The following is a 15,285-nucleotide window of genomic DNA, read 5'->3' as shown; positions in this document are numbered from 1 at the left end:
GCACACATGCATGCACACACATGTATACACATGCACACACACAACATTAAACAAGTGGGGGAACTTACTGAAGAAAGAATTCTGAAGATGTTCCTAATTAAGGCCTGAAACAAAGCTGGTGCGAAGCAAAATTTTGTCAGAAAAAAAGGACAAAATGAGAGAAAAGACTAGAGGGAGAGAGGCAAGATTTGATATTTTGCCCTTTTCCTGAGAGACGCCTATGGAGCAGCCCCAGGGATCTCCATGGCTGTGGATCAGAGGTGGCTGGCTGCTGGTCATTTTAAATGCCCACACCCACAGAGACATGGGCTGGGCCTCTGTTAACCTGGCCCATTTCTCACCTGGGCCACACCTGGCCACACGCGTCGCCTGTGCTCATGCTTGTCACGTGGACAGCAGGGGTAAACACCAGGCATCCTTCCCCAGCAGGCCCCAAATATGAAGTCGGCTCCTTCATGTGAGGAAAAAGAATGAGCTCCCACATCTGCAAAGAATGCCTTTTAAAGGAATGTCAACTATGAGCAGGACTGCTGATGCCAGAGGCTTAGGCCACCCCTCCTGTGGCCAGGCCTGGGACCATAGTCACATTCTTGCTTTGATGTCTTCAAACCCACGGATGTGCCAAGGTTGTGCAAACGCATGACACAGACCACAGGATATGAATCATTTATCATCCAAATACCAAAGGGAATCTTGATATCATCTCACTGGAGACTAGACCTACCTGGGAGGGGCCGTGGACATGGAGAGTCCTGGCCTCCCAAACACCCTGTGCTCCCCAGGGGCTGAGGCCCAGTGTGGGCCAAGGAGGGCTGTCTGATGTCCAGATCTGAACCTCTCTGGCTCCCCAGCTCCAGGGGTGCTCAGCCTGTGCTCCCCAGGCCAAGGCAAAGGAGAGGTCCGCCTTTAGAACTCAGATGGGCAGCTCTTCTCGCCCACCAGTAAATCTGCCTTGGAGCTTCCAGATCCTGTCACTATGCTCTCTGTGACTCTGCTTTTGTCACGTCTGGAAAGTGTGGATGACAAAAGCAATAATCTTGTCACTCTCCTTGGTCACACAGGGTGACAGGTGGAAGGGGAGTGGTCCGTGTGAATATGTTGCTCTGATGACCATCCCCGCCCAAGAGGCAGTGCTACAATCACTCCTTATCACTGCTCAAAGCCCACCACCACTGTGCAGTGCTGAGCGCCCACATCAGCAGCACAGGACACAGGCCACAGGTAGCCAAAGCAGCCACGGAGGGGGGGAGGGGGGTGCAAGGCGGGGAGGAGGGAAGGTGGGCAGGACCAGAACGAGTTTTCCCCAGGGGACTACTGGTGCTGCAGGGAGGGGGGGCTACCTCTACCTCCCCTTCTGCCTTCCTGGCCAAGGCCCTTAGTGACCTTGCTGGCAGGGCCTGAGCTGGGGCCTGACAAGGGCCCTCCCCCTGACAATAGCTTTCTTACATTCTCTTTGTCCCATGTTTTCTCCAGATAAAACTCTCTTAATAGGCTGAGTGCCAATGGCTAACATGAAAAGGTATACAAACTGTGTATTTTACCATGCTTTAAGATAAACTAATATGTAAAATAGGATCTTTAAGCCCTAAAATCACTCATTTGCCTAATTTTTTTTTTCTGATCCTGGGCTTAGGTGCTGTCCCTGAGAAGAAGTGTCTGAAAGAGTTTCTTCCTGGGGCTGGCTTCAAACCGAGATCCTCAGATCTCAGCCTACTAAGTAGCTAGATTACAGGCAGGCTCCACCAGCACCTAAGTCATTCATCCAATTTTAACTTGAATTAAATGATTAGATAACTCTCAATGGGAGAAACATAAAAACAAGTTACTCTAAACTTGTTCCTTAGAAACATTGCAAGAAAATACACACGTATGTTGTAGGTGTGTATACCAGGAGCCAGGGTCCACCTGGGAATAGAAAAGAGGCAGAATCCCAGGGCCTGTCTCTCAGAAAACCTGAACAGAGGGAGGCTCTCAGTATCTCCGCCTCAGACCAGGCCACTGTGGGAGGACTGTTTTTGGCAGTCCAATAATCAGCTATGGGAGGAAAGGCCCAGACATCAACTGGGCACGAGGAGGGGCAGGCATGGCCACGGCTCACCAATCTGAGCCAGCCAGCGGTGGGTACTTTTTATGGTTTGAATATGCAGCACCCCCCCCATCAGCCTCATGGGTTAAAGCCCAAGTCCATAGCCAGTGGAGTCATTCTAGGAGGTTCTGGAAACTTAAGGAAGGAGAGCCTGGGTGGAAGAAGCAGATGTCCAGGGCAGGGTTCTCATGGGTGCTTTCCCCCAGATGCCCTATTCTGTCCCTTTCTCCACCACCACCTCACACCAACTCTCCACACCACCTCCGCACACCACCACCACCTCCACCTCACACTACCACCTCCACACAACATACATTGCCAACACCTCCACACACCACCATACACACCCTCATACTGCCACCACCTCTACACACTACCACTACTACCCCCATATAACACCACCATCACCACACAGCACACATTACCACCACACCACCTCCACACACCACACACCACCCTGGTGGTCTGTCCAGACACATGGTACTTCTAACACCATGAGTTAAAAACCACCCTCCCTCTCCTAGGATGTTTTCTCAGCTATTTGTTCACAGCAACACAAAGATAATACCAAGACTAGAAGTAGATTCACTGCTGACTATGTGGATCTGAATTTTTTAGGACTTGTCTATGGGAGGAATCTGAAATATGGCAAAGCAGGCTACAGAAAATACAGAATTCTGCAAGAACAACTTAACCAAAAATTTGGTAAAGCTAGAAGACTACAGAGTGTCAATGAGAAGTCAGATGGTGAAGGTTACTTCATGTGATTTCAGACACTCGTGCCACATTATGGCAAATAATATGTGTACATTTTGACTGTGTCCTGAGGCTGAATGGAGATGAATTTGAAAGCAATGTCTAATTTGGTGGGGGAAATTTCAAACAGCCCAGGGCTGTGACATGGTTACTGCTAGCTGTTTTTAGGTAGGTTTAAAGTGAGAATCTGGAGAAAACAAGGAGGAAAAAAAATTAATTATACAGCTTGGCCAGTAGAGGGGCATGTTGGGAGCTGTGGACAGGAGGAGATGGTCACTGGAGGAGGGCTTTGCATCAGGGACAGGAGGAGTGAGGGCATCTCCAGCCTGTGGCAGGCTCGAGGGGTAAAGCTGTAAGCTCACTTGAAGGACCAGGGTGCCCGGTTCATACGGGTCACCTGTGGAAGTGCTTTCCCAGAAGCTACGACTAGGCATCACTGAGCAGCCATGACACAAGCGAGGCCTGGACACGCTCATGCTGGTAGCAGACCACGGCCATTACCCTGGTATCCTCCACCCCATGTGTTACCTAAGGGGTCCTGGTGTCCTCCACCACATGTGCTATCTAAGAGGTCATGAAGGCTTCCACAGAGTTCTCAGAGGAAGGCCTGTGGCCAGGCAGGGTGTGAGAGGGTGAGATTCCTGCAGACAGCCCAAGAGGGCTATGTATGAAGCTGGGAGGACAAGATCCATGCTGTACTTAAGAGGCCCCAGGAGGCTGACGGGGACAGGAACATGGAATGACCCCTTAGGAAAGTCACAGGCAACCGGTGAATCCAGCCCCAGCATGGTCATGTGGGCTGCGGACAGCAAGACCATTGGGTCAGGACTAGAAGCCCACTAGACACATGGCACTGGGGTGCTAGTTGCTGGACCCCGAGCTATAGGAGTTTAAGGTTGCCACTGGGCATTGGCCTTGCTTTTCTGATCCTTATGATTCTCTTATTTCTCCCTTTTGCAATGGGAAAGTTTATTCTGTGCTACTACATGGAATTGTGGGGTTTTAGAAACTGGCGTTCATTGCTAAGGATTTGCCCTGAGTTTCAGAAGTGACTTTGGACTTGAACTTTTTGAACAATGTTTGTTGAGGCTTCAATGCTCTTGGGGATGGCCATTCACTTTGGGAACCATGAGTACAGAGAGGTGATCTGAACATGAAATGTCCACACACACTCCTGTGCTAATGCCCAGATCCCCAGCAGAGACACTCGTGTGAGAGACACCAGGAACTCTGACTGGTGAGGCCTTCCTGGACATGGCTTGCTGAACCTGGGTGCTGTTCCCAGGCCCCTCCTCCACGCTCCGCCTCCTCTCCACCAGAGGATGAACAGACTCTGCTACAACAATGCTTCCCCTAAGTGCATGGTCCATGGAAGCCTGGACTGAGCCGACAGTGTGAGCAAAATTAAACAGAATGAAATCTTTTTCTCAGTACTGGTCAACGTGACATGAAAGTAACACAGACTGCTTCACTCACCGCACAAAGAGAATTCACATCTGATTTCACTTTCTTCCTGTCCTAGTGTCTCTTTCTCCTTTCCTCCCCTCCCCTCCTCTGTCTTTTCCTCAAAGTCAAATCACAAAACAAATAAGGAACTATCTTTTATTGAAAAGCATCCCTGCCCTAACCCAGCATACATCTGTGCGGAGGGCCTGGTGCCAGTTCCACTTCCCAACGAAGATCCTGAGGCCCAGGAAAGCTCACTGAGGAGGGTGCAGGAGGCAGAGGCCTGCAGAGAGGCTGGAAGGCACTCTCACTCTCGAGATGTCTTCTCACATCTGGCACTGACTGGCCAGCCGTCACTGAGCCAGAAAAAGCTGAAGCTTTCCATCCAAGGTGGCCGTGGCCAGCTGCAACCAGAAACAGCACACAGGTGACTTATTAGCTCTGCAGACGGAGAGCCACACCTTGCACTCTCCTGACTCATAATGTTCTGGTACAGAGCAGAGTGCATCAAAATAGTAAGATCCAGAGGCACCACAGGTCTGACATTTACTCTTGATTAATCTACACTACATTTCACTACTACTTTAACCCTTTCAGAGCCTTGGTCTGGAAATCAATCTGTCTATTCTGAATACAGTTTGTACAGCACACTTTTTTTTGGGGGGGGTCCAGTCGTGGGGCCTGAACTCTGGGCCTGGGCGCTGTCCCTCAGCTCTTCAGCTCAAGGCTAGCGCTCTACCATTTGAGCCACAGCACCACTTCCGCTTTTTTTTTCTGTTTATGTGGTGCTGAGGAATCGAACCCAGGGCTTCATGCATGCAAGGCAAGCGCTCTACCACTGAGCCACCTTCCCAGCCCTACAACACACTTTTTTTTATGTCTGCATATTATTAACCAATTCCAGCTATAGAACCAGCCACAGGAGAGGGCTCTGGGAAGCTGGCAGGCTGATGCAGGGCTCTGTTTCTCCACCGGAACGACACTGAAGGCTTGCATGTGCTGGGGAAGGATGGGACTGTCAACTGTGGGTAGTTTTTGCCAAATCTCATCTCCCACCTCATGTCACACAGTCCGGGGATAAGCTGCACACAACCAGCAGGACCCAGGGAGGGCAGAAAGCACTCTTCCTTCCAGGGAGGCCATCTATGCTCTGATCCCTGCTTCTCACTTCAGATCACAGAGGTGAAGAGGAAGAGGGTGGTCACTACTGTGGCCCCTTCTCCAGGAAAAGGGATTCTGTTCATGCGGAGGGGGGGGGTGAGAAGGATAGGGGGCAGGGGGAGGATGGGAAGGGATGGGAAGGGGAAACAAAGGAAGAGGCTACAATGCTTGATAAGAAATGTACTCATTATCTTGCCCATGTAATTGTAACTCCTCTGTACAGTATTTTCACAATAAATAGATAAATAAATTAAAAAAGGGATTCTGAGAGACTTAAAGGATCCCCGTCACTTTTCTCTTTCCCCCATTGGAAGCCAGGCCTTAAGTAGTGTGACATCCACAAAGGAGCACACTGTGAGGAAACCTAAGTATTCAAGGGAACTCCCTGTGTAGGTAGACATGGGAGGACTGGGTTTGTTGATGCACATAAAGCATTGTTCAAAGACCTAGACGCAGGAGACACTGTGCACTAAAATTAAGGAGCATTGTGAGACTATAGGATGGCAGACATACAGACATGCAAAGACCCATCGGATTTCAGGTTGAGTGGACAAGTTACACAACCCCGGTCGTCACACACCAGTATTTACAGAGCAGCCTGGTCTGTGGCACATACTGTTCTGGAGTAAAACTTAGTTTGTATTTCAAAGGCAAAAACAAAAATTTTATTTCACATTGGAGCAAAATTGTACTTATTTACAAGCCCCTAAATAGTCTTAACTCAGGCACACATGTCACATGTATTTTAAATCCTGTCTTCATCTGGACTGTGTCAGAGAACAATGCTGAAACCACACACATTTCCGACGTGTTTAAATGAGGTATATCTGTTCTAAACAACTGACTCTGCAAAACACCACTCCAGATTTCACATGCCTGTCGTCCTGGAACAGTAATAAGGCTTGCTCAAGGAAACTCTCAGGATAGCTAAAAATATTTTTCAGACATCTGTGGCCCTTCTATTTCCAGTTGAACCAGTAAGGAGAAGAAGGAGGCAATAAAGAACATGCAATAAAATCCAGTTAGATTCATGCTACTTAGTGACATGAGTTTGTGGTTGTTTGTCATCAGATAGGCTCTTGAACTCTATGCAACCCAAGCAGACATCACACACGGGGCTGGCCTTGAACTCTCTATGTAGCTCAGGCTGGCCCTGAATGCTATATACATCCCAGGATGGCCTTGACCTCTCCATGTAGCTAGTCTGGCTTTGAACTAGTAATATTCCTGCCTTTGAATCTCATGTTCTGGAATTAAACACATGTACCACCATACCTAGTGAGTAACATGAATTTAGACCAAATGTGAATAAGAATCTTCTGCTGTCTGTTCCTGGCCACTGAAAGTGGAATGTGAAGTAAGTATGTGTTCCTGGTGCCTATCTGCCATTAGTGGATGCCCATGGATCAGTACCGCTGAGTGGCTGAGATGAAAATTGGGCACAGGGAAAGAGGCATGGGTCTACTGCCTGCCAAGCTCAATGGACCCGTGTTTAACTTGATCTTGTGACGACAGAGCTGCAGGAAGATGATGAACAAGCTGTCTGTAGAGAGATCTTTGAAGGAAAAAAGAACATTAAAAGAGGCCCTCTGAAGCCAAGGGACAGGGTGCGTCCCAGGATAGGATGGAAGCCATGATAGTCCAGAAGACATGCCTGGACCTTTCATTGGCAAGGCTCAGAAGCCCAACTTGAACTGAAGTGAAGAAAGAGATTTCATCACTGGTCACTGGGATGTCCAGCAAAGCTAAAGAACAAGATGGATCTTGCATTAGGACAGCCAGAGGTTGAGAACTACCATGTGTCTGTGTACTCACTGTTCTTTCTCTCTTTGGAAAGCACATTTCTGTTTTCTTGTTCCTACAGCCCCCCCCCCAAAAAAAAACCAGGGCAGACACACACAGCTTGCAGTGGCAGAGACCCCCCCCAGCCACCCTGGCTACTGCCAGGTGTAACTCTGATCTCACCTATCTCACGTTCAATGTCAAAATCTGTCCCAGCTGGAGTCAAAGGCCAGGCCAGTTGCCCTGCAGTTTCTGTGTGAGCCAGGTGGCAAGGCTGGAATCACATTTGGACAGGGGCAACTCTACAAGATGGCCTTGCAAAGGCCTGACTTCAATCCACAAAAAGATGCTGCATGCCCTACAGCCTAGTCCAAGCTCCATGGTGATTAGAGTTGAAGAGCTCCCGTCTGAGCTGGTACATGTGACTGAAATGGCAAGAAATAGGCAAAATAGATAAAAGGTCAAAGTCAGTGTAATAAGATGAGGGATGGGAGAACAGATGAGAACCTGGGTTCTCAGCAGGAAGATCCATGAGTAAGATCAAGTGAAATGACTGACCACAGGGCACCACATGTATGGCTGTCTCCACGTGATTCAGGAAACCAGCCTCTAAAATCTGGGCCTTGTGGCTTCTGAAAATGCCCAGCTTCATAACTAGCATGGGGCTTAACCAGCACTGCTTCCCAGAGCACCAAGCACAAGAAAAAGCCATACCTCAGCAAGGCCTGCCACACTCACTAAAGGATTACCCACTATGATGAAGTAGAATTACTTCCTAGAATGCAAAGATGGTTCAACACACAAAGGTCAATCAATGTCATGAATCATGTTAGCAAAATGAAACAGAAACCCACAGTCAATGCAGAGAACAACTGACAAATTCAACAGGATTAAACATTCACCAAACTAAGAACAAAACCTGGATATAAAAAAACCCACAGTGACCATCAAACAATGCTGACAGATAGCATGTATTTCTTCAGGCAGCAGAATGCATAAAGGGTGCCCGCTTGCACCAGGTCTGTTCACAATATCATCGAACTCATAGAGTAGTTAGACAAGAACAAGAAATAAGAAACACTTAGTGAGAAAGGAAGATGTAGGATTATCTTTATTGGTAGAGGAGATTATTTTGTACACATAAAGCCCTTAAAAAATTCCAAAAGAATAACTTAGTAACCAAAGTAGCAGGACCTAATCAGTATACATTTTGCATTGCAGTATACAATTGCATTTCAGAGCACAAATAATCTGACAAGTAAGTTAAGTAAAACAACTCCATAACAGCAAATTTAGAATAAAATACTTAGCAATTAGCCAAAGTCACAAAATGGAAATTACTGAAATAAATTACAAAAGACATGAATTAATGGGAATACATTCCATGTTCCTGGGTTGGAAAACACTGTTAGATGTCCATATCACTCCAAGAGTACACAGATCCAACACAATCTTTCTTGCAGATTCATATAACATCTCCAAGGACCCAGATTGGTCAAGACAATTTTAATAAAAGATGATCGTGCTAAAAGATAAGACTGAAAGATCACCAATGGTGTGTTTCAAAACTTGCACAGAGCTACAGTAACCAGAACAATCTAGTACTGGTATAGAAACAGATTTTTTTTTTGTAGGTCATGGGGGCTGAATTCTGGGCCTGGGCGCTGTCCCTCAGCTCTTCAGCTCAAAGCTAGCACCTTACCACTCGAGCCACAGCGCTACTTCCGGCATTTTTCTGCTTATGTGGTACTGAGGAACCGAATCCAGGGCCTCATGCATGTGAGGGCACTCTACCACTGAGCCACCTTCCCAGCCCAGAAACAGAAAATTTTAACAAAGGGATAGAATAGAGGGGCCAGGGAGGAGAAGGGGTGGGGGGGTTGGTAATCCTCCATATGTAAGTGCACCCAAGACCTAAAATAATGAAACTCCAGAAAGCAAGCACATGACATCTTACAACATTATAATTCTTGCATTACAACACCAAAGGTAAAAATTCAAGGAAAGATGTAATAATTGGACTTTGTTAGAATATTTTAAGATTCTGGGTTGGGATATGGCTTAGTAGCTGAGTGCTTGCTTGGCAAGCACAAGAGTCTGGGATCCATTTCCAGTACCTCAGGTACTGGACCATCAACAAAATCACGTCAAGTCCACAGAATAGGAGAAACATCCACAAATCAAGTATCTGATAAAGGATTAATACTAAGAATACATATAGAACTCCTAAAAGTAAAAACATAAAGGAAACCACCTGATTAAAAAGTAAAAGTAGGGGCTGGGAAGGTAGCTCAGTAGTAGAGTATTTGCCTTGCATGCAGGAGGCCCTGGGTTTGATTCCTCAGCACCACATAAGCAAAAAGAAAAAAGCCAGAAAGGATAAAAAGTAAAAGTAAACGAAGATCTTCAGTAGATGTTTTCCCAATAAAATGTACAAATGAAGCTGGTACTGGTGGCTTACATCTGTAATCCTATGTGCTCAGGAGGCTAGCTGAGGATCACAATTTGAAGCTAGATTGGTCAGAAAAGTCTATGAGACTCTATGTTCAAATAACCAGCAAAAAATTGGACTGGAGGTATGGATTAAGTGATACAGTGCCAATCCTGATGAAAAGCGGTAGGAGAGCATTGGGCTCTGAATTCAAGCTCTGGTAGTGACATTAAACATAAGTAAATGAGTATTTTCTTTGGCGGGGGGGGGGTCCGGTTGTGGGGCCTGAACTTTGGGCCTGGGCGCTGTCCCTCAACTCTTCAGCTCAAAGCTAGCACTCTACCACTTGAGCCACGGCGCCACTTCCAGCTTTTTTCTGCTTATGGGGTGTTGAGGAATTGAACCCAGGGCCTCATGCATGCAAGGCAAGCGCTCTACCACTGAGCCACCTTCCCAGCCCCTGAATATTTTAAAAAGAAAATATACAAATGGCCAAAAAGCACATCATCAAACTTTAGAGAAATGAAAATCAAAACAACAGTTAAACGCCAGCATTAGGATGGCTACTATCAAAAATGAGTAAAAAGGAAGGAAATAACTAATATTGGTGACAATGCAAAGAACTGAAACCCTGTACACCATCTAGCTGCTGCAGACAACAGTATGGCAGTCCCTTCAAAATTAAAAATGGAGTCATCATGTTATCCAAGAGTTCCCCTTCTGAGTACATGGCCGTAGGCACTTGAGGATACACTTTCACACGGGGCCACAACACTCTTCTAGACAGTTAAGGCATGTACCCGGTACTGTCAACACTTGGACTGTTCATCACTGCACTGGGCTGATCTAATCTGGACCTGGAGTCTGGACCTGATCTTTGTGGTCCCTGTTGCAACCCTGGGCCCTCACAGACAACCAGGGCAACCTCTGTAGTTCAATGCTGGTGGGTTCGAGACTGTAGAGTCTGGGATTGGAACCTGGACACCTCTGGTACTGCCATTCTTCTCACCACAGGTCTGACCCCAGCTCTTCAGGGACAGCTAAGAACTAAATAATTCCATCTACAGAAGAGGCCACTGAGGTCTCGAGCCACTCTTGTTCAAAAGTCAGGTTCACTGCAAGTCTGATAGATAGCACATGAAATTTCTACCTCATCAAGACTACAGAGAAATCAAGTTTTCATCATAACTACTGGGTTTTTTCAGTTTTTTTTTTGTGGAAGACATGGAATAGATTTTCTTTGCTGTTTTCTTCAAGGAAATCTCTTTTGCATGTTGAGAGCAGAACAACTAGAAAGAGGCAGATGCTGTGAATATACTGAGCACATGGTTGGTGCAGTTTCTCCAGACTTCAGCTGGGATCACACTGGGGCAGTGTGCAACAACTGCACACACATATATCTGAGTGACAGAGACCACACAGAACAGTGCGGATCACACTGGGGCAGTGTGCAACAGCTCCACACACACATATCTGAGTGACAGAGACCACACAGAGCAGTGCGGATCACACTGGGGCAGTGTGCAACAGCTCCACACACACATATCTGAGTGACAGAGACCACACAGAGCAGCGGGATCACACTGGGCAGTGTGCAACAGCTCCACACACACATATCTGAGTGACAGAGACCACACAGAGCAGCGGGATCACACTGGGGCAGTGTGCAACAGCTCCACACACACATATCTGAGTGACAGAGACCACACAGAGAGGCGGGGATCACACTGGGGCAGGGTGCAACAGCTCCACACACATATCCGTGTGACAGAGACCACACAGAGCAGCGGGGATCACACTGGGGCAGTGTGCAACAGCTCTACATACACACAAATCTGTGTGAAAGAGACCACACAGAGCAGCGGGATCACACTGGGCAGTGTGCAATAGCTCCACACACACATATCTGTGTAACAGAGACCACACAGAGCAGCGGGATCACACTAGGGCAGTGTGCAACAGCTCCACACACACACACATTTGAGTGACAAAGACCACACAGAACAGCGGGGATCACACTGGGGCAGTGTGCAACAGCTCCACACACATATATCTGTGTGACAGAGACCACACAGAGCAGTGGGATCACACTGGGGCAGTGTGCAACAGCTCCACACACACATATCTGAGTGACAGAGACCACACAGAACAGCGGGATCACACTGGGGCGGTGTGCAACATATATGTGTGAAAGCGGCCACAGAGAGCAGTGGGGGGTCACACTGGGGCCGTGTGCAGCCAGATCACAGGGAACAGAGATTCAGACTGAGGGTATGTGGTAATGGGCCCAGCAGTGAAGACAATTATAAGTGCAGGATCCTGCCGTCAGCAAAAAGATCGTCCAGCTAAGTGGCGTTGACCTGCCCCTCACCCGCACGCGTGTAAACACTTCTGGGAAGAAGTCAGAGTGTGGGGCCAGGGAACAGGACAGTCCCCAGGCTCCGCTGCCTGACATCATTGGTTCCGTGGAGGCTTCTACGAATTTTTTCTTTTTTGGAAAGAGGATGTGAGAGTTTGACTGAAAAAATAAAATAAAACCCAAATGTGTCAGCGATGTGTCTTGGGACTTTTTGGTACATATGTCTTGCCAAGTTTCAACTTCTGCTGCAATTTCCTGGGCCTGCCCAGCGTTGTCTGGAGCCCTGGAGTCAAAGAGTCAATTTTCAGCTAAACTCCTGTCATCAATGCACCCTTTTCCATTATTTTAAACCTGTTTCTATCAAGCCTGCCCCTCCCACAAAATTTCAGCCAAAAAGCTATAAATGTCAAAGCCAGTCAACTCCTAAATACATCCCTGCTGCGGTGTGCTGGACAACACTACTGTGAAGGACACTGGGACAAAACCCTGGATTGAATGGTATGACAAGTGAACACTGAACTGGAGCTACAAAGGACACTAAAGGGAAGCATATGCTCCAAAGAAGACAACCAAAGTCAAAGAAACACAGCAATGAATAAAGTCACTACAGGTCTAGAATAATAAAAAAAAAGAAGAGGAAGAAAGAAACTATAGTAAAACAACCAAATGGCAGGAAACATGGCGTATTTTAATGCTAAACATCAAAGGGCTCAGGCTCAACTTCCTAATCGAAAGACATAGAGCAGAAGACTGGATCAAAAAACAAGATCCAGCCATTTGTTGGAACATATCTCATGGACAAAGACAAACACTAATTCTAAGTGAAGGGTGGAAAAAGATCTTTTAAGCAAATCTGTCCTGCAAGAAGGCTGGAGTAGTAGTACTGTTACCTGATAAAATACACTTCACATTAAAATCAATAAGAAGAGAAAAAGAAAGTCACTACATACTAATAAAGGGAATGACCTATGAAGAAGAAATAACAGTGGTCAATATACATGCACCAATCATGGAATACTAAGTACATTAAACAAATACTTGTATATGTACAAAACCTGACAGACTCTACCACCACAACAGTGGGAGACTTTAACACCTCACTCTCACCAAAGGACAGGTCAACCATACAACAACACCCTAACTCCAATGGATTTCACAGACATCAACAGAGTACTTCGCTCAACAACCACCAACATACAGTTCACAATCATTTCAGCAGACTATGGAGCCTTCTCCAAAACTGATCATCTCCTAGGACAGTCAATACGCCCAAGAAAATATAAAAGGATAGAGATAATTCCTTGTAGCCTATCTGATCACAATGATATTACACCAGAACTGGACAGTAAAAGATACTATAGAAAACACTAAAACACATGGAGGCCTAACCACACACTATTGAATAACATTTGGTCCACTGAATAAAGAAACCAGAAAGTTCCCACAGTTCAATGAAAATGAAAACACATCATACTAGACCCTCTGGGATACAGCAAAAGTGGTGTTGAGAGGAAAGTTCATAACTCTAAGTACACACAAAAAGTAAGCAGAAACTGCTCAAGCAAATAACCTCATGATGCAACAACAGCTTCTAGAAAAACAGGAACAAACCAAGCCCAAAATTACCAGACAGAGACAGTAAATATTAGGTCAGAAATAAGTGAATTAAAGACTTAAAAACTATATATAGAATCAACAAAATAAAAATCTGGTTCTTTGGGGGAAAAATGGTAAAAAACTGACAGACTTCTAGCTAAGATGAAAACCAGGGAAGAAAAGACTCAAATCAACAAAATTAGAAATGTCAAAGGAAATATCACAACAAACCTACAAGAAATCCAAAAGATTATGAAGAACTATTTTCAAAACCATACTCAAATACAATGGAAAATCTAGTAGAAATGAATAAATTTCTAGAGACATAAAAGCTACCTCAGCTGAACCAAGAAGGTATAAGCCACTTAAAGAGACCTATAACATATAATGAGATTAAGGAAGTAATAGTTTTCCAACAAGGAAAAGACCAGGACCCAATGGATTCCCAGGTGAATTCTACAAGACTTTCAAAGTTGAACTAACACCAAACTCCTCAAATTTTTCCATGAAATAAAAACAGAAGGATCAATTCCAAACCCATTTTTTTCAAGCTGTTGATTATACTCAACCCAAACCAGGTGGGGACCAAATTATAAAAGAGAACTATAGACCAATCTTTGATGAAAACAGATGCAAAGCTGCTTAATAAAATACTTGTTAACAGAATTCAACAACCAATCAAAAAAATCATATACTGTGATCAACTCGGTTTTATCCCAGAGATGCAAGGCTGGTAAAACAATGTAACATACATTATTAAATGATCCAAAGGTAAGAATCACACAGTCATCTCAATAGATACAGAAAAAGCCTTCAACAACACCCAACATCTGTTCGTGTTAAAAGCTCTGGAGAAGCCGGGTGCTGGTGGCTCACCCCTGTAATCCTAGCTACTCAGGAGGCTGAGATCTGAGGATCACGGTTCAAAGCCAGCCGGGGCAGGAAAGTCTGTGAAACTCTTATCTCCAATAAACCACCACAAAACCAGAAGTGGCGCTGTGGCTCAAGTGCTAGTGTACCCGCCTTGAGCTGAAGAGCTAAGGGACAGCGCCCAGGCCCTGAATTCAAGCCCCATGACCGACCAAAAAAAAAAAAGAAAGCTAAGTAAAAAGAAGGAATATCTCAACATAATAATGGTTATATATGACAGTCTAACAGCTGACATCATACTAACTGGTGGAAAAACTAAAACCATTCCCACTGAAATCAAGAAAAAGGCAAGGATGTTCACTTTCTCCACTCCTTTTCAATATAATTCTGGAGTTCCCAGATACAGCAATAAGCAAGAGAAAGACACAAAAGGATTCATATAGGGAAAGAAATCAAACAACCCCTATTTACAGATGACATGATCTTATATTTAAAGGACCTAAAAGATCCTACCCCAAAATGGAAAGACTTGGAAAAAATTATATTAAGTGAAGTAAGCCAAGCCCAAAGAAACAGGTCCCATGGTTTCCCTTATTTGCAATATCTACGATATGTATGAGTCAAGCAGAAAAGGTCAGATAAGGTGATGTTAGGAAAATGAACCCTAAGATATGTATTTAAATGTTTTTTTCTTTCATGCATTTGTTTCTAACGCATTTATAAGATTATTTTTTAGTTGCTTTGTATGTCCCTTCCCCACAGTATAACCCCTGCTTTCACTGTATTTGATGTTGGTAT

General features: G+C 45.5%; 1 protein-coding gene across 1 annotated transcript in view; it reads right to left on the bottom strand.

The window, feature by feature from the left end:
- Positions 1–4,471: 4,471 nt before the first annotated feature.
- Wdr27 (WD repeat domain 27) overlaps positions 4,472–15,285 on the bottom strand; it is a 102,913-nt gene continuing 92,099 nt past the window's right edge. Inside the window, 1 exon segment of the mRNA XM_013024505.1 lies at positions 4,472–4,692. Within this exon segment, the coding sequence (XP_012879959.1) occupies positions 4,642–4,692 (51 nt within the window). The 3' untranslated portion in view covers positions 4,472–4,641.

This window comes from Dipodomys ordii, unplaced genomic scaffold, assembly GCF_000151885.1.
Source record: "Dipodomys ordii isolate 6190 unplaced genomic scaffold, Dord_2.0 Scaffold77, whole genome shotgun sequence".
In the NCBI taxonomy this organism is placed as follows: domain Eukaryota; kingdom Metazoa; phylum Chordata; class Mammalia; order Rodentia; family Heteromyidae; genus Dipodomys; species Dipodomys ordii.
Note: the sequence above shows the minus strand (reverse complement) of the source record. Positions and strands in the feature narration are given on the sequence as shown.